This window comes from Diachasmimorpha longicaudata, chromosome 4 (assembly GCF_034640455.1).
Source record: "Diachasmimorpha longicaudata isolate KC_UGA_2023 chromosome 4, iyDiaLong2, whole genome shotgun sequence".
NCBI lineage: Eukaryota > Metazoa > Arthropoda > Insecta > Hymenoptera > Braconidae > Diachasmimorpha > Diachasmimorpha longicaudata.
The window spans coordinates 9772160-9793884 of record NC_087228.1 but is presented as its reverse complement, the minus strand read 5'-3'; the positions used below and the strand labels follow the sequence as shown (position 1 = coordinate 9793884).

Below are 21725 nucleotides of genomic sequence, written 5' to 3'. Positions count from 1 at the left end.
AAACAAGTGCGAAATTCCTCTTTTACTCGAGATCCTTCCCCCCTGTCGTGTGTCACTCATCGTTGATTTGATTTTATATTAATTTAATTTGATAATGATGGGTACAATACAACAGTTATTCTGTAATGAAAACTGGGAGTTTTAAATAAAGCCTCTTTATTTCACTGAATAAAAGAACGCGCATAAATCTTCACAAAAAATTTTGTAAAGTCGTACTGTATCGAATTTCAAGGGTTGAATGAGTTCACTTAATCCTCCGATTTGTCAGGTGCGTCAGCCATTGACATGGCAGACACGACCGATGGCGATCCGTCATAATTTTCCTACTGAATAGCGTCTTCTCTTTGAATTGATCCTGGAGGTGGTCGTCTCAGATTGATAAATTTTAACCAGAATTTTCCCACCGGGAAATGTGGAGACAAATAGCAATGTGATATACGAAGAGTTAGTGGGAAAAAATATCAATCTCACAGAGAAGAATAAAATTCTTTGAAGTTTGAGGCTAACCGAAGCCCTTCGGATATAAAAAAAATTAATAGAGATTTTCTTCACTCTGAGAAATGCTTCTGTTAGGTTCAAGTGAAAAATCTTCAAATTTTTAACAGGGCCCCCTGAAAAATCAGGTGAATGATTCATAAAATCAAGGTACAAAAAATATTTAAGGGCGCTCTTAATAATTCTCTAGAAATTGGAAAATTCCGTTCTCAGGGATTGAATCAAGGCTCGATAACAATGAGACTTGCGTTTCATTTCCTCCCTTACAAACTTAACTACGGCTATTGCCTAATGTTCAAATAATTCCTAACACTATAATTTCGATCTACTCAGCTCACGCTTTAGGCAGCTCAATTTCAATGAGCCAATTCATGCAATGAAGAGTACAATGAAATGAGAGCAATGAGTCTATTTACTGTTGGACAATAAGAAAAATAGTTGTAACAGTGTGCCCACACGGATTTTAGTGAAAAAATTCTGGAGCATTAAGTTTATTTGACAAAAGGAAGTAGTGCATTCAAACAAAGAGCTTACATAGCACACCCCGGGGTGACAAATATCAGTCAATTCAAGTCACTGACGGCCTGAAAGCCCGCACTCCCCTTTTCGATAAAAGTGGCATTGACGTTCCCAAAAAATCGTTAAAATTGTTTTCGATAATCTCTATAGGGGTGTATTTACTTGAGGTATGGGAAATCAGTGTATACATAAGGAGAGTATTTTGATTCAACTTCGGAGGTCAACAATGTACCCGTGGGATTTGTAGGTGTATTTAGGTCCATTCAGCTTCCGTTATTTCAACGCGATTGGGTGAATTAGGGGGTAAACATCCGACAAAGGACCGACAGTTGACGCCGGAACGGATGTCAATGGATGCGGGTTAAATATATATGATGTATCGGAGGCGTAACGAGGTAGTTTTGTGGTCGTACCAGATTACTAATTAATCAGTGAAGATCGATTAGTCCTCCGTGCGGTAAAGATTGTCTGACGAATGTGGGGGTTAAAAATGGACCACAGACCACTTCTCTTATCACTGGAGTCCGAGAAAATATATCGCACGTCTTTTTCATCGGATTTTATATTATGGAGTGCGAAAAAGCGAGTAATGCACACGTCAGCGTGCGTTATGGGTCGTTTACCGTCCCAAGTTTAGTTATTCTGAATTTCCAACTCTAATGAGAGAGTTTGTATTTATGATATGAATTGTATTCCTCGTATTTCTTCCGCGTTAACCCTCCCCATTTACCACATTTTACAGAATGTAGAAATATCACCTCAGAACCATGTCAATCGATTTATTGACTGATATAAATAATTTTATTGTCGTGCCAGAGACAAAAATGATTCAAAATTTTACCTGCTCATTAATTTTATTCTTCTCTTATGGAATAACACAACACCGAGCTTTTTCCGAATGACTACAATAATAAAAATATTTTTTTACGATTATACAATCGTACCGCTTCCAGCAATAAAACCACTTGTATTGTAAATTTGTGGCCAACACAGCATTGAACGTTTACCTATTTTCAGGGACATTCCCATTGGCATGTCTCCATCTCCAAGCCCAATAAATCATAAAAATTTTTATGAATTTATGGATCAACATTCGGTCAAAGTTGGTCAGCCGTTGCGGGTAAATTTGTCACTTTCTCTTCCAACTTGAAAATTAGTACCTCTTACCTCTCTCTGCTGCCTAGTGACCCATCCCCTCTGCCACTCTAACCCCTAGTGTCGTAAATGGCTATTGGCAAGAGTCGATTCATTGCACACTTTCCCAACTACTCTAGAACCCAAATCGTCAACGGAAAAGTTATGGAGAAAGTGCTTGAAAAAAAATCAGATGAAAATTACCTACTTTACCACAATTAAAGTTTTTCGATATGGGTAGCCACTGATTATTCTCATGAATCCATAAACAACAATCTATTCTCGCATCTTCATACTGACAAATATGTCATTTTCCTTTCGCTGGGTATTTTTCATTTTTATGGTCTATAGTGTAGCCTGAAAAAATTAAAAAATACGTAAATATCCTCAACTTGTATAAATTTATGGAATTTGCCGTTAGTTTGAAGAGTGCAGTTTCAAGATAGGTAGTAATAAAGTTTGCAAAATATTGTTTACGTCATTTTGCGGCTATGGTAGTATAAAACGGGCGGGTCATTGGCTGCTGCCCTTGGCTTTCTAAGTACGTGGAAGAGCTGGGAACGTCGTAAATTGTGGAAATATTTATGATTCCACAGTTTGGCGCAAGAGACCTGAATAAATTGTGTAGTTGGAATTTCTGAGGTGTTACGTAAAACTGGAATAAAACGGATTGTATGGATGTCACCCATACTGCATCCTTTATACCTGAACCCTAATGCAGCTACGAGACAGGGTTTCAGGGTTTCTAGACAGATATTCAAAATATGACATTATTCTGCCCGAGGAGACAAATACCGGGCCATTCAACGACGGGTTCGTGAAATTAGGAAGAGCCTTGGACGGACAAAGGTGGACCATGTGCGGAGCCCTTGTCCTTGGAACGAGGGCTTCAATTTTTTGGAAATTCGCCGCAAAAGGGCGACGTATGACAATGAATCTATTTGCCTGAAGATTCAATGAACCCGAAGACGAATCCTCTCGGGGGAGTTTATAAAGTGACTTAGTGGTTCGTCCAGGCAGTAATATAATGGCCCTGGGGCCATCCACAGTACGTGATTTTCCCGATGGAAACGACAGAAGCCAAAATGCGATTATGATCAGTCGCCGAGTCGTTTGATCGGTGTTCCCGGGGTTGGTACATCCCACCCTCGGTGCACTGTACACACACGCATATAATGAACTAGGAGCACCCGGATAGAATTCACGTGGTGTGACACGTGTGTGGACCCTAGGAGAGAATGATATCACTGGTATATCACAGCGACACGACACGTGACTGCCACTTCATAAAGTGTACATCGTATCTTACACGTTTGGATGGATATTTTCATTCGTTTATAACTCAATAGTCTTTTTGCTTTTATGTCTCGTCATCAATATCGTGTTCTGCACTCCAGTTCAACATTCCCCGGGTAAAGGCAATTTTTTTGATACCAAAAAATCTCCGTTTGGATTAAATCTGCACCCAATCTATTTTTTTTAAACCGAGAAATGTTCGATTCTCCTGAAACGAGTGAAAATATTTCATTTTCGTCTGTTTCATCCTCTTGAAAAAATACGTGTTATTCAATGCGACATCAATTTGTCCAGTTGGAGACTGCTGTCCAACAAGCAGCAAATAACCGACCTCTTGTCTCGTGTCGAGTTTGTTTCCAGGAGGGTTTTTATTCGACGAAACACCCGAGGGGTTGAGCGAGGATAACGATGGCCCGATGCCAGCTTCTTGTTTCAACTCCTAGAAACAAATATGAAGGAAAAAGTAGGGGAGTAACGAGGCAGAGCATCAGCTGTGGGACTATCTTCGGTGAATCCCCGGAAAAACAGATAGATTCTTCAATCTGACCCGTGGGAATGCAATCTTCACTACTATATACTCTCTCCTTCTCTCTCCCTCCCTCTGTTGGCCTTTGAAAAATTGAAAATACATATTTATTTTACTTTCGTGAATAACAGATTATTTTTGTTACAGCTAAAGCTTGTTGAATTCTGAATCACAGAATCAGATCAAACCATTCAGACCCCAACATTTGTAACAAAGAAATTCCCATTTCCACACATGCCTCTGTGTATACAAAAATAATGAAGGGGGAATTCGAGTGTGAGTGAGAGATCACGGGGGGTGGACGTAGGGGGTAGAAGAGTGTATTCGTACGATTATCGGGGCTTACACATGCAGCATAACAAGGGGAAGATATTGTGTGTATCCCAATACAAATCGTGCCATATCCGGATCGGTCAGTTTCCCATAAGCCACATATAATTCGACGAATGGGCGGGGTCTGAGGGGATGCGTAACCCTCTCGTTATTTGACGTGAGCCCTTTTCTTCATGCTGAGATATTTATCTGCATTATTTTCGGACTGAGAATCAACTTTGCTGTACGATTACCGAATTATTTGCTCCACTTGGAAATGAAATTTATACTTCGGTTCAGCTCCAGTACTTCCATTTCCCCAGAACAATTTGGTGGAAGTGTTTCTGGGTAATGTCTGGTGTACCACCAGAAAAAACATCAGCAACAATCGATAGTAGAGATCAATCACTAGAGGATCGAAAATTCTCAGAAATTGATACGTGCTCCGTCGAGTGCCTGACTTTCTTCTAGACGTTTGTTGTTTCCCCTCATCAAAGGAGCAACGGTAAATTCACCACGATTCCAGTATAAGAGTACCCCACAATTTCCACCCCCTTTGGCCTCCATGACACGGGACGCGCGTATCAGTAATGTAACCAATCACCGAGTACGAATGCAGTCCAACGAAGCGAGCGGGAAAACGTTCCTATAGTTATGGGGTTGACGGGGGCACGAAACCGTCCGGGTAACGAGGAGTTTAATGACAGCGTTGATGCAGACCCGGCAACCGTGCAGCAGTTATATATACTGCGGTTTCACCGTCTCTGTTTTGATGTTAAACTCGAATAAATTCCACAAATTCGTTGGATATTTGGTGAAAGAGAGTGAGTAATGTTGTGGGTGTTGGAGAAAGAATGGGGCAACTGCAAATTAGGAGAAGAGATAATTATATATTTACGGGTGAGGGCGAATGGCCAGTGCCTAAGTTTGCACGTGCAACCGGTTTATAGTTTAAATGAAAGGGGATACACGCGACTAACGAATGACGCAAACACCCGCCACGAGGACTTGACAAGAGGATGCGCCCTCGCGCATGTCGTTAGTGTCAACGGGGGGTATCATCAAATTTTGTACTTGTTGGGAATATTCTGGGTGTTGAGTTATAAAGCATTGTATAACTGAGTTGTAAGCAGCATCAATAGGGAGAGAAAAATTATCCGAGATTTGGATAAGTGTTCCTGAAGGGCTCTATAACTTTTATTAAGCAGTCGACTACTAATTGTACAGTGGGTTTACGAAACGATAAGTAAATTATTTGTTTGAAAATTAAATGGAGTAGGGATATTCCAGAATTTATTGACAAAGAATGTTACATGAATTTCTTTGGTACCTCTTTGGATCGTACCTTCTTCCTGATTCTTGGACAGGACAAACTATGACGTCTTGGATGTGGTGATGGTGGTGAATTCCCCAACAAACAGGGCTCCGTAACGTCAAGCTCACTCGTTGTAACGAGCTTAGGATAGACGAATTTGATTTTGCCATCGATCACATCTTTGATCCATGATGTGTAATAAACAACACTGGCAAGTCCAATTGGTCTTAAACCATCACAGTGATATGACCCATGTGAAATTATGCCAAGGAGCTTCTGGTCTATTATGAGAGGACCACCACTGTCACCCTGGAATAAAAGTGTTTAACTGACTTTGCTGCACGAGTACAAGGATTCTTCGCAAATTTTTTTTCACGCAATACTTACGGTACATGCATCAGTAGGAGGGTGAGCTTTCGCACACACTTCATCGTTAGTGAAAGCAGAAAATGGGAAAACCCATGAGCAGGCGGCCAAACTGAAATAATGAACTTGTAATCCTTGCAATGTGCGAGAATTCGGGCTGCCTGGAGCAGGAGCTCCCCATCCAAAAATGAAACCTTCAATATGGTGTAGTGGAATTTCTGTTGCTAGTTCAACAGCTTGTCGATTTGCACCGAACACTAACTCATCCACAAGCTGAAAATTTCGGGTCAATTGCGATGACATGTCATTCAATGAGACGAAGAACATCAAATTTTTACGAAATTACTGAGGATCTTCTACACCAAAACAATTTTCTAAGTGAGGTATTTATGTTCTAATCATGAAAACTTTAGGGAATTGAAAATTTTGGAGTCATGTTGTCTCTCTCTAGTTCGCAATATTTGAATACAATATTTTTGAAACAAACTCACTCTGATAATTGCAACGTCCGCTTTGTCCTGGTACCCAGGGAAGTGATTGCCACGAAAGTCCTGATGAATATAAATTACTTCTATTTCATTTAATTGCGATCTCGAAGTGAACATGTCGTCGCCAGTTACAACAACGATGTTATCAAGAAAGTCCAGTTCCATTAAGTCATTTTCATTATGAGCGAAGCAGTGAGCAGCACTAAGAATGTGCTTATTCGTAATAATGACACCGCCACATACATGGCCATAAGGGCCCTCCTTTGTATAGTCCCGGATCATGGCCATGTAAGGAGCGTACTCGATCTCAACTCTGCCTCCTCCTGCAATTCTCTTGACGCGTTTTCCATTGACACCTGACAAAAATCCAAATATTCCATTGAACAAAACTCAAAAATAGAAACTACAATTATATTTATTTTCAGTTCTAGTTTTTCATTCAAGAAATTTATCGGGGGGCTTACCATTACTGAAGAGGCCTGCAAGGGCCAAAATGACGACTGTCAATCTCATATTCAGACACGATATGAAGGGCTCCGTTGGTGGAATATAATTTTTAAAAAATTTTAATTGGAATGCATCAGGAAATAGAATTTACTGGGTGTCGAAACCGTTGGTGCTATAATAAAATAAACTGACAGAAATATGGGGGAAATTACGGTTCCTCTGTTATAAAAATTTAGAGGATTTTCTTGTCCGTTACTCCACAGTGATGTGCCCTTACTAACATTAGCTTTAAAAAAAATCTTCCTAGGAGCAGTGACATTGTCATTTAGATAACAATATCTTATGAAGGCACTTCTTATCACCCTGGCCTATGCATTCTTTTCGGTACTAATGATGCATTCACGTTAATTTGTATTAAAAATCGATATATGATTATCGCCTCACACAATCCCATTTAATAACGTGAATAATATACAGGTCTCATTAAAATCCTATTTAAATTTTGAATTTCACAGGTTTTCCTTCGCACAGGTCAACGCAGTCTCTCGCCCAAGGGCCTACAATCCGAGAAGGCTCGATGTCTAGTCGATTTCTATTTCGATATTCCATGGAATAATCGACTTGAGAATTACCTTAAAGTTTCTGTGGCGCCATACAACCGAATTACTTCCTTCATCTCAACTCTTTATTATATAACGGAATTTATTTGCATTTTATATTACGAGAGATGACACCGTAAAATCAGAAACTGTTACATATATTTCAGGGGCAAGGCATTGTTCATAAGTGACGGCACCTTCTTTCTCCTCCTCCTTTGACAAGAGAACCTATGAAATCTTTCTGCTGATTGGTTTGGAGTTGACGCTGAGCAGTCATATGTCACCTCAGGAGGGCTTGTGGCAGATGGTTCAGGATAAGTAGCTGTTACTCGATCATTGATCACATCTTCGATCCATGATTTGTAATAAGGAACACTGGCGAATGCTGTTGGCCTGGAGCCATCACAGTTCGTTGATCCCTGCGAAAGGACTCCAGCAATTTGCTGATTAATTACGTAAGGACCGCCGCTGTCACCCTGTATCAATAACACGTCATTAGAAGTCATTTGGTGGATGGATAGATCGTGTCTACTTACGGAACAACTGTCAGTGCCAGGTCGGGGTTTTCCACATAGTTCATCCGCGGTAAATGCGGAAAATGGAAAAACGTATGAGCAGGCGGGTAGACTGAAGTAATCAAGTACTAGTCCTTGCAAGTGCGTAGATGCTGGTCCATTTCGAGTACTGCTTCCCCAACCATAAATCACACCATGAGCTTGTGTTGGTGGGATATCTGTTGCTAGTTCAATTTTTTGTTGCTTCGAATTGAAAGGTATGTCCTCCGCGAGCTAAAAAATGGCAACGAAAATAATTCCTTCAGTTAAAGATCTCAATTGCGTGTACTGAAATACAGAGGCAGTTTCTGGAATTCCAATTTTTAAATTAAATGGACGGAATTGATTGAGGGCAATGCCCCTAATTATCCTCAACTAGGTCGAAGCGTTTAACATTACTATAAATTTAATTTAGTGTCATTAACTATCAGTTTTATTTAGTAGTCAACTCACTTTGATAATCGCAATGTCTGCTCGGTCTTCGTAGGCAGTCAAGAAATTGCCACGATAATTTGGATGAATGAAAAAGTCATCTATTTCGTAGATTGTTGCAGCGTAGGTATAGACATCGTGGCCTGGCACAATAACGAGATTCTCGATCTCTTCTTCGTCCATGTCGTCATTAGCACCGTGGGTGAAGCAATGAGCTGCAGTGAGAATGTGCCTACTGCTGATGATCGAACCAGCACACGTGTGGCCTGCGTTTAAATCGCCTAATCTATAATCCCGAATCATCACAATATATGGAGCATGCTCGATATCTACCTGCATTCCACCGACAAGTCTCTTTACACGATTCGCAGTGACACCTGAAAAATCCGGTGTTTAATTCTCGAGAAATAAAAAATCAAAATTATGTCTGAATTTTCTACTCAATGCTTCGACGGGAGTAATTTATTGCGAGACTTACCATTATTCAAGATGGCTGCGAGGGTGAGGATTAAGAGAGGCCACCTCATCTTCGGCAGCATGTACGCCAATCTTGGAGTAATATGCTGGATTGATTTTAGAATTCATATAACAGTGGCTTTTAAAGGTGTTTCTTATCATTCCCAACGATGTATACACGGATTTATTGATGATTTGCTCATCGACATTTATTTTAAATCGATATTGAATACTTGTCCATAATTAGCATTCCTCGTCATCTATCAGATATACTCTTCGGTTTGTCTAGATATGTAGAGATACTCATCAAAAATTCGTTAATACTCGCAAGTAACTTATCTTGTTTTATCACTTCGTCCCTGAGGAGAAGGAGGACGTGAATATTCTTCACGAATAAGCCCTGGAGGGCTTCCATTAGCATCATTCCTGACTACCTACCTATTCAGTCAAATGAATTTTACGAACACAGTCCAACAGTTTAACGAATGAAGTGAAAATGACTCGCCCACATGTTCGTAATTTCAAAATAATTGTATTTGCTGAAGATTTGGGAGTAGAGACGTAGATTTCTTTACTCATCAGCATGATTTATTCAAATAAAAGTTCTATTAGTTTTCAGAAAACAATTTATTTATTGTAAATGTGTCAATCAATGCAAAGGGAATAAAGCGTCTCTCGATCTCAAGGTTTCCAATATTTGAATATTACATATATTGATTTGGTTTTGGTTTGGTACTACAGCTGCGCGCTTTATTTCTCCTCCTTTCCAAGGGCCAACTATAACGTCTCCGCGGTGGGACTGACGAAGGTTGAGCTGGACATGCATATGGTTCTGCAGGAGGACTGGACTCCGGTGGGGGATAGATTGCCTTCACTTTCCCCTTCATCGCATCTTCGATCCACGATTTGAAATAGGCAACATTGACAAATACGCTGGGCCTTACGCCATCGCACTTTGATGACCCGTGCGAATTAACGCCAGCAAGTTGATTGTTTACGACTAAGGGTCCCCCGCTGTCGCCCTATCATCAATAATATTCCATTGGCACCTATTTTCGATTTACCTTCAACATCATTCCCGTTTAATCATGCAGTACTTACGGAACAAGAATCCTGGCCGGGTGCGCTTCTTGCACATATTTCATCCTTAGTAACTCCAAGAAACGGAAAAGTCCATGAGCAGGCGGCCATACTGAAGGTCACCACGGGTATCCCTTGCAGTGAGGGAGAATTTGGGCCGTTTCGAAAAGTGCTTCCCCACCCGTAAACCATACCAACAGAGCTAGGTGATGGATCATCACTGGCTAATTCAATTGGTTTTTGATACAACTTTATTTCTATCTCATGTACCAGCTAAAAAAAATCCTTCGATGGTAATTATCGGTCATTCAGCGAGAGCTTATGTGCCATTTTTTTTCTCAGTGCCTTCTAATATTCGTAGTAATTGTCATTTGCTTGAGATAAACTCACCTTGATAACTGCAATGTCTGCTCGGTCCCTGGATATATCATCGATATCGCCGTGGAAATTTGGGTGAAGATAAATTTCATCTATTTCATACATTCTGGAATAGCGATCATAGATTTGCTCACCTACCACAATAATCATGTTATCAAGTTCGTCCAGGTCTAAGGGGTGCTTGTCACCCTCGCTAATGCAATGGGCTGCGGTGAGAATGTGGATGTTGCTAATGATAGTACCACCACATAGATGTCCTCTGTTAGCAGTACCAGCTGCATAGTCCCGAATCATCGCAGCATATGGAGCGCTCGTGATATCTATTTTTGTTCCGCCAGAAATTCTTCTTACACGACTCGCATCAACCCCTGAAATATACAGTTCTCATGCAATTATTCATCCACATTAATTAGCAATCATAGTCGAACTTACCAGTATTCAAGATGGCTGCGAGTGCCAAGATTCCCAGAGGCAGCTTCATTTTCCTCCAAAACTTCGGTGCCGAACTGATGTATTAGAGTGATGCTATTAGTGAGACTATTCGAACTTTTAAAGATTTCTCTTATCATTAATGATTAAGGATTCATTCATACATTAATGACAAGACCTATTCACAAATGATGTTTAAGTCTCGTAATTTACCATGTAATCACTTATTGAATTTAACTTCAAATTTTCACATTTCTATTGGTATTTTCGGCTCATCATTGAAGCAGAACAGAGAAACTACATCAAAGGTCTTCCATTCCCTACTTGAATGTCAGATTCCAAAATTCCTGAGCGATAAATATATTATTTGAGCATCACTCCATCACGATTTTCGACTACCTAGTTATTCAATTGAATAGATTCCCTAGATATAGCTAACAGTCGAGTCAATGGAGTGGACATCATCCGAACACGTTTTCAATTTTAATTGAACCGAGATAATAACCGAGATAATTGTGTTTACTCTAGTTTTTGTGGGTGGAAGTACCGAGTTCAAGCCCCGGATTTAGTCAGAATAAATAACACTTCAGCTTAATGGAAATTGGGAATATTCGAAAATTTATTTGCATTACATATTATAGGGTAGAACACTCTGCAATTAAAAGGTGTTACATGTAATATTTCTCTGCTGGTGCGTCTGTAGACGTAGACAAAACACTTATTTTTTGGTCTGGGGTCAATTGCTGACGGTTTCGTTGTGGATTTTTTTTATTTTTGGATGAACAGTCGTTAGAACGACCTGTGGATTTCGCTGGAGGATAGACTGGTTCGACTTTCCCGTCCATCACATCTTCAAGCCATGACTTATAATAAGGAATACTGGCAAATGCAAGTGGTCTCGTACCATCACAATCCTTTGATCCATGCGAAAGGACCCCAGTAAGTTTACCGTTTACTACGAAGGGACCTCCACTGTCGCCCTGTGTCAATAATATGTTAATGTAAACGATTCATTGAAGATCAACCAGAAAATTCAATGGATTTGTTATTATTTATTTACTCCCGCTGAAAGCGCATAAATTTCCTTCTTCTCCTAAATTGCAATTTATGTCACTCTCAGGAGAATTATGCTTACGATTTCTATGAAATGTCGCGCAATACTTACCGAACAAGCATCACGTTTGGCCTTCGGATTCGCACATATTTCGTCTTTAATAAATATACCAGTTGGGAATACGTGTTGACAAGCAGAAATACTGTAGTAGTCCAACAGTAATCCTTGCAGTGTACGAGAATTAGGACCTTCCCGATAAGCGCTTCCCCAACCATAGATCAGACCTTCTGATCTGGCTTGAGGCGGTTCTTCTGCTAGGTCGATGGGCTGTTGATTATCGTTGAAGGATATCTCCTTTCTCAGCTAAGTTTTAAAATAAATTTCTATAATGAATTAATCCCTGGTATTAAAAATATTTCAATCCGGTAATGCAACACTCATCATTTGTACGAATCAAACTCACTTCGATAACTGCAATATCTGCGCTATCCTTGGACGAATCATCGAAATCGCCGTGGAAATTTGGGTGAACGTAAACTTTGCTTGTTCTGTAGGCTCGGACTCGCGGATTGTAGATTTCCGCGCCTGCTACAACAACAAGGTAATAGAGTTCGTCCAGGTCTAGAGGCTTCGTGTACCCCTCGCTGATGCAGTGAGCCGCAGTGACAATGTGTTTAGGGCTGATAATAGCACCACCACATGTATGCCCCATGTTCAAAGTTCCGGCCCTAAAATCCCGAAGCATTACAACATAAGGAGCACTTTCAATCTCTACTCGAGAACCGCCAACAATTCTCTTTATGCGCCTCGAAGTGACAACTGAAAAATCAAATTTACTTTTACTAAGTAGAAACAGACACATGTTAAAGACAAACAGAGGAGTTAGCTCCCTTAATTTTCGAGGTGGATGGTTCTGAATTGGTATCAGGTATTGTGGGACCTACCATTGTTTGTAATGACCGCAAGGGCCAAAATGATGAAAGGCAATTTCATTTTCCAGCAAGAAAACCACAAATGTCAGCACAATGTGCTGAAATGATACTGTTATTCAGATTGCGCTACCTTTTAAAGGCGTTTCTTATCATTAGCAATAATGGGTTCATTGATCCATTGATAGTGAGAAGCAATTTTCGATGAATATAGAATTCCTTTTTATAATTCACCAACTAATCGGCTCCTGGAGGTAATATCGGGTTTACCACATACTTATTGATATCTTATCAGGTTGTTGAAACAAAAAAAGCCGAGGTGAGCCTAATCATGATTTTCCATTTGCTAACGAATTCACCAATTCACATTTTTCAGCAGAGAAGGGGACCGACATTTTATGGTCAATTTCGTGAGAACTTAAACTTTCGGTAAAAAAAAATAAAAGACAAATTGAATTCCAAGTAATTCATATTGAATTGGGTTTCTAGATTCTTTTACTACTCGAATTCCAATAAGGTATTTATGTGGCTGGGATAAATGATAATCAACATTAATTAATATGTGGAATAATGTAAGCTTTATTTATATCCTATATCATAAGTTATGGTAGTATCAAAATGTGAAGTATGTCACATGAAATTTTTGGGTGATTGGGGCGTAGATGAGGACTTCTTCTTCTTTTTTCTTATACAACTCGCCCTATGACGTCTTGGCGCTGTAGTCGCCGGCTTGGGGGTATGACAGGCACGAACATCAGGAGGGCTCGTGGGAATCACTGGAGGGTAGATTCGTTCTACTTTACCCGCGATCACATCTTCGATCCATGACTTGTAATAAGGAACACTGGCGTATGCACTTGGTCTTGAGCCATCACAGCCCACTGAGCCGTGTGAAAGTACTCCAACAAGTTGATGGGACATTACCAAGGGAGCACCACTGTCACCCTGTGCCAATAAAAATTTGTTAAGACCTAATTATTGGATCCATATGTGCTCTTTATCTGACGCATCTGATGCGGTTTGCAGTGAAGTTATTGGCGTTTTACCACATATTACTTACGGAACAAGTGTCAGTTTCGCCTATTCCCCTCGCACATAATTCATCTGCCGTGAAAGCCTGGAATGGAAACTCCCAAGAGCAGGAAGGCATGGTAAAGTATGTCACTTGGAGTCCTTGCAATGAGCCAGAATAAGGAGCATTCCTGCCAGTGCGTCCCCACCCATAAACTAAACCTCGAGCTTGCGATTCTGGTTCATGAGTTGCTAGCTGAATTGGTTGCCGGTATGAGTTGAAATGTATCTCCTCTTCGAGCTAAACATTTCAGATTGATGATAACAATTGATCTCTCGGTGGGACACACAATCAGTTGATCAATAAAAAATTATTAGTCAATATTTTCGTTTGAAATTTAATTGAAACTCACCTTGATGATTGCGATGTCTCCCCTGTCCTTGGACGTATCAGAGAGATCGCCATGGAACGTCGTAGGATGATAAATTTCCTCAACTTCATACATTGTGGAGTGGTAATCGAAAGTGTCCTCACCCACCACAATAACGAGATTATCGAGTTCGTCCAGATCCAGGGGATATCGATCACCCTCGCTGATGCAGTGAGCTGCGGTAAGAATGTGTCTGCTACTGATAATGGCACCACCACATATGTGTCCCGTTCTTGCATCATCGTCTCTGTAGTCGCGTAGCATCGCCACGAATGGAGCACTCTGTATGTCGACTCGGGATCCACCAACAATCCTCTTAATGCGCCCCGCGTTGACAGCTGTAAAATTCAATTTTCAGGAAAATTTTGGAATCGATTGTTTAGGATAATTTGGCGACTCGAATTTTTGTCAGAAGTCGGAGAGGCCAGTCTTTGATTGAAGTAATTTATTGTGGGACTTACCATTATTCAAAATGGCTGCAACGACCAAAAGAATAAGAGACAACTCCATTTTCCGGTCAAATGTACTCCAACGTTGGCATCATATGCTGGAGTGGTGTCATTGTTCTAATAATGCTAACTTTTAAAGGTGTTCCTTATCATTAACAATTATGGGTTCACTGATACATTGAAAGCAAAAATATGTTGACAATTGATATGGAATTACGCTCCATAATTTACCAAGTAATGATCTATTAACTTTAATCACGAGTTTTCCGCACTTCTATTGATACTTTATCGAACCATTGAAGTAGAATAGTGGAGGTAGGCTATAGTTATATCTCTATTTCAATTATCCAAAGGGGGATTAAATTTTTTTGAAGAATAGAACTACTGAGGGGATGTCTTATCATCGCATAGTCTTGGTTTACTGACCGATTACGTATTCATTCAATTATGTGAATTCTTGGATTACAGCTCAGCAGGTCAATGAATGGAGTGGAAATAATTTGGACACATGTGGCTAATTTCGTTTATATCTAGATAATTGTTCGGTCACATTTCCTGTGAGATTTTTCGGAAAAAGAAAATAAGATTATAAATGAGGAACGTTTTCAATACATCAAAATATTTGCTGGATTTTTTTGAATTGTATAAAATTCTGAAGAGATTTGCGATCAGATCCAAAATTAAGCCAATTAACTCGCCTTCTTTGATAAATATGTCCTCATATTCTAATCATAGTAATTCCAGAATTATCCGGATGGTTCCGCAAGTTTCCAGATCTTACAGAAACATTATAATTTTCCGGTTCATAGTCAGAAAACCCTCAAGCGTAATACGGATTTCTTGGGTTTAAAAAATCGTTAAAATATGGAACAAATTTTAATTTGTGAAATGATTACTTATGTCTTATTATGCATAGCGTAATCTCTTTAAATCCATTAATGTTAATGATATTGTTAAGAAAATGTGATTAAACGGTCAATGTTCCGGCGTCGGAAAAGTCAGTGAACTTTATCGGCATCTTATAATTTCATAAAATGATGAAAAAAATATATCAATTATTTCAGTAATCGTCTTATCATCCAAAAGTGTGATCGGCAAGAAAAACGGTAAAATTGGAAAATTCCTTAATTTTTTGGGGGAAACCGTCATGCATGGTGACGTTGGACTTTTCCAATGACATATGTTTGTGAAAAAATTCACTGGATTTCGCTAGAATTTTGTTTGTAGCATGCAATTTTCACCACAGCCTCACAAAACGACAGATGAAAAATGAAACCCACCGTTTCTTCACCTAAAAATAATTAAAACAATAAATTTTCAAACTTTTTTGTCTGTTTTTATTTTCTTGTAACTGTACAGTCTTCCTCATTACTATTATATTATAAATTAGTTGATAATAAATCAAGTATGAACACATTTTATTGCTTAATAAATTCACGGAACTTCCGGAAAGGAACGTCAATGTTTCATCGACAACTCATTATGTTCAATTCGCACGAGCTCGCTCTCGTCAGAGTTCATCTGCGAAGGTGGGACGACATAATTATTCCCCGCGGTCCGAAGTGCAGAATATTCGACTGCTTTCACTTTGCCATTGACAGCATCCTCAATCCATAATCTGTGATAAGCGACACTAGATACAGCCCCAGGAGATGAGCCGTCACAAGATTGAGTTCCGTGAGAAACGACCCCAACGAGTTTGTCATTAATAACGAACGGCCCACCACTGTCACCCTGTTAAACAATATTTTGCTACAGCAAGTAAAGTGGAAAAAATCGCATCAAATCACCGAGTTGAACCCGATAATTTCTAGAATGGTATTCGCAGGGGATCACATGGTACTTACGTCACAGAAATCAGCACCAGGAGTAGTTGCGAGAACGCACATTTCATCCAGAGTATACGGAAGATGTGGGAGAGCCAACATACAACCTTCGATATCGAAAACTTCCACAGTCAATCCTTGCAATGTTCGAGAAATATATTTTTTACTGAAAGAAGTTAGTCCCCATCCGAAAACAATCCCTTCCGCGTGAGACTGGGGGGGATATCGGGCCAGATCGATTTTTCCTCGTTTTGCATTGAACAAAATTTCCTCCGTGAGCTGAATAGGGGTGAAAAATGAGTTAATATATTGCCCTTTATGTTTAAAATTTTCGTCTGCACATCGGTCAGTCTCTGATGATGCCTGGACTTAAATTAAGACGTAGTGCGATTTCCTCGAGAAGTACTGACCTTGATAACCGCAAGGTCTGCGTTGTCTTGGGCGGCATCGTGAAAACTGCCGTTATTCTTCGGGTGAATGTAAATTTCCTCGATCTTGTAGCTTCTCGTAGGGGAGCGATAGGAGTTTTGACCTGCCACAACAATCAGGAAACTGGGGTGGTTCACGTCATTAGGATCCGATTCGTTGTACCTGAGGCAATGGGCTGCCGTAAGGATGTGCCTATTGCTGATGATACTTCCCCCACATATGTGCCCATTTTTCCCGTCACCGGATAGATAATTGCGAATCATAACAGCGAATGGTGCTTCAGAGATGTCAACTCGTTTTCCTTTGACGATTTTTGATGGAGATCTTCCATGGACACCTGGGGAGGGAAATACTCAATGAAACGATTCAAAATACAATTTGATGATTTATCAGGGTACTCACCGCTGTTAAGAATCGCAGCGAGGGTTATAATGATGAGAAGCAGTCGCATTGTGTCCAGGAGTTGCACCAGACGTCTTGATGTGCCTTAAAAATGTACTGATGGAGTAATTTAGAGATTCGTACACTTCGTCAATCAATTTATAGTCGATAGAGCTGAGCTGATAAGAGGCTCTTATCATGGCAATGTCATTGATCTATGAATTGCTGTCTGGCGTCAGTTTATTGGAAAATTATAAGACAATTGGTTTCACAATTTGGGGTATTTGCTTTTCCTCAAGGTGAGATTGCTAATTCGGTAACCCCAAAGCTGTCAAGAAGTTTCTAGTTTTTTTTTTCATTTTCAAAATTTTTCAATACTCATTAGAGAAATACTAGTCTGACTCTGCAGCGTAATTTTGGTTTCTGTGAGGATAAAATTCCTGTAGCCGCGAATAAAATTGGATTGTACATTAATTGTGTTTCTACTCTACCATTTTTTTTAATGGGCTTACATTTTTGAAGAAATAATTCCTCTAGTAGGTGAGATAGTAAATTGAAACACGGGAATAGACAAGTTCACTCTTATGTTTCCCCGTTCTCCTCGATTACTACTGAATAGTGCGGTGAACAGGGCGACTTGGGTATCGACGAAGGAAAAGTCGTACGAATTTTTCAATTACCATAGGCTGTTTTGGCAAATGAGTGAGAAGTGGAGTTTTACGTTCTTCTTGCAGAATTAATATATTTATTTATTTTATATTTGATCGTTGGAAAACCGCGCCATCTTCGCCTCGGAAGACAATGTTGCACGTGCGGGCTATCGGTCAAAGTAATTTATTGTTTAAAAATAGAACTGTGGCGATTGGAAGAGATATCTTAATTGACAGCATATGAAAAAATTACCCGACAAATCGTAATACTTGAATTAATCAACGAAAGTCGCATAGAAAATATTGTGTTCATGTCGGACGTCGTTGCCCCGGAGGTGATTCTGATACTCTTCCCCACGAGGTGAACGAACCATTTGGTATGTTGTTAAGCAAATACATTTTCCTAGTTATTCTATATTTTTATAATATAGATAGCGACGATTAATAGAATGGAAATCATATGTATATGGGTTTTTAATTGGGTTGGAATGTCAATTGCGATTGAAATGTTTCGACATTTCTCAGATCAATTTTCCATTTTTTAATTTTTTTTATGCGTAACTATCGGTTTGGGGCTATATAAATTTCACAATTAATAAGATTGAAGAATAAAAATTTATATTGTCAATGTACATAATATTTGGCTGTGTGAAACAGCCATCAAAATTAACATAGTTTAAATATTGGTAATTTCATTGTACATTCAGTGAATAATGCTACAGAATTACTCCAAGGGTCGCCCGGAAAGCTCATCATGCACTGCCACCTTTGGCTTCTGACGTGGAGGGATCGAGTGAACTGAAGGAAGTACCGCATGGTGAGCAATTTCGGGGACATCCGGTGAAAAATATTTGAACGCCCTTGCTGTACCCTTGATAGCATTTTCAATCCATTTTTTATGGTAAGCGACATTGGCGACACCACTTGGTATCTCACCGTTGCAGAAAAGAGATCCGTGCCCAATGACTCCAACAACTTTTGCGTACATTACGAGAGGACCCCCACTGTCGCCCTGTTCAAAAAATTAGAGTAATATCAATGCAATATATTAATGAAGTAATTGCAAAAAAACATGTAAATGACTGTCATTTCTACGAAAAAAAACTAGAAATATTTCTACGTCGGAATATTATCTGAAATTGAATTACACATTTAAAAAGTGGTCGTCGTCTGGCGTCACTTACCTTACAATCAGCAGCGTTGGCATTGCTATGCACGCATAATTCGTCGTCGCTGAAATACGCCGTGGGCCACCTTTCCATGCAAGATTTGAGATAATCTACCTTGACGATTAACCCTTGCAATGGGCGGGTTTCATTTGCATTATCCCAGTGGCTTCGCCCCCAACCGTATATCAGACCGCGAGATGCATACCGTGGTGTACGTTCCGATAATGAGATTGGTTCTGTGTTTGGAGTTAGAGGTATTTCGTCCTTGAGCTAAACGGAAATAACAACCTCATGATTTTCTTCCAATATAAATAAATTTCGAAATTTCCCCGAGAGGGAAAGCTTCAGCGAGTTCTTTTAAAAATTTCATCGGCCCTTCGAGTTCGATTGCCGGTGGGTTAAACCGGATTTTAAAAAATCTTAATTCTCTTAGAATTATAGTGCACATTTCAATCGGCAAATTTACCCTATTAAATATTACTGTAAATTGCTCAGGGAATACTTACTTTAATGACTGCGATATCTGCCCTCTCGCGGGCTTCGCCGAGCGAACGGGGGAGGTAATTTGGATGAGAATAAACTTCCTCGATATAATATCTTTGTACGTCGGGGTGATAGGTGCCCTCCCCAACTACAATATAGTGCCAAGCTGGATGATCAGAGTGTGAAGGGTCTGTGGAGTGTCTGGTGAAGCAGTGCGCCGCAGTCAGGATGTGCCTGCTGTCAATGATGGTACCTCCACATATGTTTGTATCACTCAAGTTGTGACGGATCATCGCCATGAATGAGGCCTCCGTGATATCGACTCGTTTCCCGCCGACGATTTTTGATGGAGCTCTTCCATTGACACCTGAAAAGCGATTTTTTTTAGACGAAAAGGAATAATTTAATCGACACTACACGAAAGTTCGTGACTTATCGTCCTTTTTACGGGACCTTCCTTAATTTTTGTGGAAAATTTATGATTTGACGCCCTATTGCACTATTTATAATCTAATTGCTTCTTCGGGTGAGGTATGATCAAACTTACCATGATTAAAGATGGCGGCGAGCGTTAGAATGATGAGAGGCAATTGCATTGTCTTGGAGAGCGTCCCAAGACGAGCTGGAGTAGGTTAAAATTGTACTAATGGAGTACTCTTGAATTTTTCGGGATTTATATAGTCGAGAAGCCATTTCAAAAACATGTGTTATCATTATGAGTTTATCGGTCCAATCATTAATTTCCAATGTAAATGTAATGGAATATCTTGGCTTCTTCGAGGTGGGCTATTTTTATTTCGACTGGTATTTGAAATTGAATTCAAAATTTGTGACAATTATTTTTCGACTGGAAAATTGATAATCGAAATATGCCATTAATCACGTGGAACACGATATCGGTTATAGTTTAGATAAAAACAATGTAGCTGTGCTGGATTGAATATGAGGTTTGTATCGGGAATATTTGGTCATTTTTATTCATCGAGAATTCAATATTCAGTTCAATGGATTGGATGAATGGAAGGGAATGCACAGGGGAAAATAAGGGAGTGGATGTGATTAAAAATAAAATTATGTAGTTGATTTTATAATTTATTCTACATTTTAATACTTCACAAATCAATTTCGGTAACTGCAGATGTTTCCGTGGTCGATAGCCCGGTATTTTAGCCTCTGAAAAATGTCTATAAAATTTGGGTCATTTTAATGAGCATTTTAATGATTTCTCGACTTGCTGTTTATCAATTCAAGAGGCTCCACGAGGAGAGCTCATCCCGTTGATTCGATTGCTCTGACTTCCTGGCGGGCTGCGAATTTGGCTTCGTGTAAGTGGTATCCGCTGGCGTCTCCGCGAAATACGTTATCGCCTTTGCAGTGCCCTTCAGAACATCTTCAATCCACTGTTTGTAATAGGAAATGCTCATGACATACCCGGGTATGTTATTGGAGCAGTCTGTGGGTCCGCTCGAAATTACCCCCGCGAGTTTTCCGTCCACGATGAGAGGACCGCCGCTGTCACCCTACCCCAACAAAATTTCAAGCTTTGAATTAAAAAAAATCCCGTGTGACAATGACAATTGATGCGGGGAGAAATAGTTCGATAAATTATTTGCGGAGCATTCGGTATTTTTTACAGGACTTCTCGCAATTTTTTATCATATCTTTACTCTCCGTACAATTAACATTCTCTCGTGGACTTGCGAAGCTGTACTTACGTCACAAAGAGAACCTCCACGAGGATCCACAACGCACAATTCATCCTCAGATATTTTTTCCGTGTTGTAATATTCCCAACAAGTTTCACGATCTAAAACTATTAGCAATAATCCCTGCAGATAACGGGAAATAGCTGAAGTATTGGCCTTCGGGAATCCCCAACCGTAGATGTGGCCTTTAGCAAAATTTCCTAAAGCCTCAGTCGCCATTTTGATGGGCCTGTGAACGCGATTGACTCGTACCTCTTCCTTGAGCTGAAAGTCGATATGATTGGATGAACGTCGATTAGGACGGCGCTGCTCTTTCGCTGTCACGTGGCGCATAATAATTTTAATTATGCCATGACAATCGCGTTGCTAATGATGAGTAAT

At 39.9% G+C, this 21725-nt stretch overlaps 5 protein-coding genes across 5 annotated transcripts; all 5 read right to left on the bottom strand.

Annotated features, from left to right (window-relative positions):
• Positions 1-5591: 5591 nt before the first annotated feature.
• On the bottom strand, positions 5592-6964 carry LOC135161836 (trypsin epsilon-like). Its single transcript, XM_064119758.1, has 4 exons — positions 6916-6964; positions 6455-6807; positions 6024-6236; positions 5592-5906 (listed from the first exon to the last, which is right to left on the bottom strand). The coding sequence occupies exons 1-4, from the start codon at positions 6962-6964 to the stop codon at positions 5592-5594; spliced, it is 930 nt and encodes a 309-aa protein (XP_063975828.1).
• A 4530-nt stretch (positions 6965-11494) lies between these two features.
• LOC135161835 (trypsin-5-like) lies at positions 11495-12827 on the bottom strand. The gene is made up of 5 exons (XM_064119757.1): positions 12752-12827; positions 12344-12699; positions 11992-12243; positions 11887-11919; positions 11495-11806 (listed from the first exon to the last, which is right to left on the bottom strand). Exons 1-5 carry the CDS (start codon positions 12825-12827, stop codon positions 11495-11497), a joined length of 1029 nt encoding a protein of 342 aa, XP_063975827.1.
• Positions 12828-13437: 610 nt separating this feature from the next.
• Positions 13438-14772, bottom strand: LOC135161963 (transmembrane protease serine 9-like). Its single transcript, XM_064120003.1, has 4 exons — positions 14713-14772; positions 14234-14589; positions 13870-14121; positions 13438-13754 (listed from the first exon to the last, which is right to left on the bottom strand). Exons 1-4 carry the CDS (start codon positions 14759-14761, stop codon positions 13440-13442), a joined length of 972 nt encoding a protein of 323 aa, XP_063976073.1. The 5' UTR covers positions 14762-14772; the 3' UTR covers positions 13438-13439.
• An 824-nt stretch (positions 14773-15596) lies between these two features.
• On the bottom strand, positions 15597-18299 carry LOC135161834 (trypsin epsilon-like). The gene is made up of 9 exons (XM_064119756.1): positions 18257-18299; positions 18017-18060; positions 17715-17823; positions 17358-17441; positions 16937-17292; positions 16548-16805; positions 16198-16434; positions 15981-15991; positions 15597-15624 (listed from the first exon to the last, which is right to left on the bottom strand). Exons 1-9 carry the CDS (start codon positions 18297-18299, stop codon positions 15597-15599), a joined length of 1170 nt encoding a protein of 389 aa, XP_063975826.1.
• LOC135161831 (transmembrane protease serine 9-like) lies at positions 18296-21563 on the bottom strand. The gene is made up of 8 exons (XM_064119755.1): positions 21354-21563; positions 20899-21158; positions 20740-20822; positions 20186-20260; positions 19662-20005; positions 19171-19425; positions 18715-18998; positions 18296-18398 (listed from the first exon to the last, which is right to left on the bottom strand). The coding sequence occupies exons 1-8, from the start codon at positions 21561-21563 to the stop codon at positions 18296-18298; spliced, it is 1614 nt and encodes a 537-aa protein (XP_063975825.1).
• Positions 21564-21725: the final 162 nt, after the last annotated feature.

Bases quoted from the DNA above. Each gene is read 5' to 3' on its own strand.
- LOC135161963 (XM_064120003.1), bottom strand. From the start codon at position 14,761: ATGGAGTTGTCTCTTATTCTTTTGGTCGTTGCAGCCATTTTGAATAAT. The intron at 14,122-14,233 runs GTGAGTTTCAAT...TGAAATGTTTAG, and splicing joins GAGACATCGCAATCATCAAG to CTCGAAGAGGAGATACATTT. The intron at 13,755-13,869 runs GTAAGTAATATG...TTATTGGCACAG, and splicing joins GCGAAACTGACACTTGTTCC to GGTGACAGTGGTGCTCCCTT.
- LOC135161831 (XM_064119755.1), bottom strand. From the start codon at position 21,563: ATGGCGACTGAGGCTTTAGGAAATTTTGCTAAAGGCCACATCTACGGT. The intron at 19,426-19,661 runs GTAAGTATTCCC...ATTTCCGTTTAG, and splicing joins CAGATATCGCAGTCATTAAA to CTCAAGGACGAAATACCTCT. The intron at 18,999-19,170 runs GTAAGTGACGCC...TTTTTTGAACAG, and splicing joins CCAACGCTGCTGATTGTAAG to GGCGACAGTGGGGGTCCTCT.
- LOC135161834 (XM_064119756.1), bottom strand. From the start codon at position 18,299: ATGAACACAATATTTTCTATGCGACTTTCGTTGATTAATTCAA. The intron at 17,824-18,016 runs GTAATTGAAAAA...AAAAAATGGTAG, and splicing joins ATTTGCCAAAACAGCCTATG to AGTAGAAACACAATTAATGT. The intron at 16,806-16,936 runs GTCAGTACTTCT...ACCCCTATTCAG, and splicing joins CAGACCTTGCGGTTATCAAG to CTCACGGAGGAAATTTTGTT.
- LOC135161835 (XM_064119757.1), bottom strand. From the start codon at position 12,827: ATGGTAGGTCCCACAATACCTGATACCAATTCAGAACCATCCACCTCG. The intron at 12,700-12,751 runs GTCTTTAACATG...TTGATTTTTCAG, and splicing joins GGGAGCTAACTCCTCTGTTT to TTGTCACTTCGAGGCGCATA. The intron at 12,244-12,343 runs GTGAGTTTGATT...TTTAAAACTTAG, and splicing joins CAGATATTGCAGTTATCGAA to CTGAGAAAGGAGATATCCTT.
- LOC135161836 (XM_064119758.1), bottom strand. From the start codon at position 6,964: ATGAGATTGACAGTCGTCATTTTGGCCCTTGCAGGCCTCTTCAGTAAT. The intron at 6,808-6,915 runs GTAAGCCCCCCG...GATTTTTGTCAG, and splicing joins TGCAGGCCTCTTCAGTAATG to GTGTCAATGGAAAACGCGTC. The intron at 6,237-6,454 runs GTGAGTTTGTTT...CGAAATTTTCAG, and splicing joins CGGACGTTGCAATTATCAGA to CTTGTGGATGAGTTAGTGTT.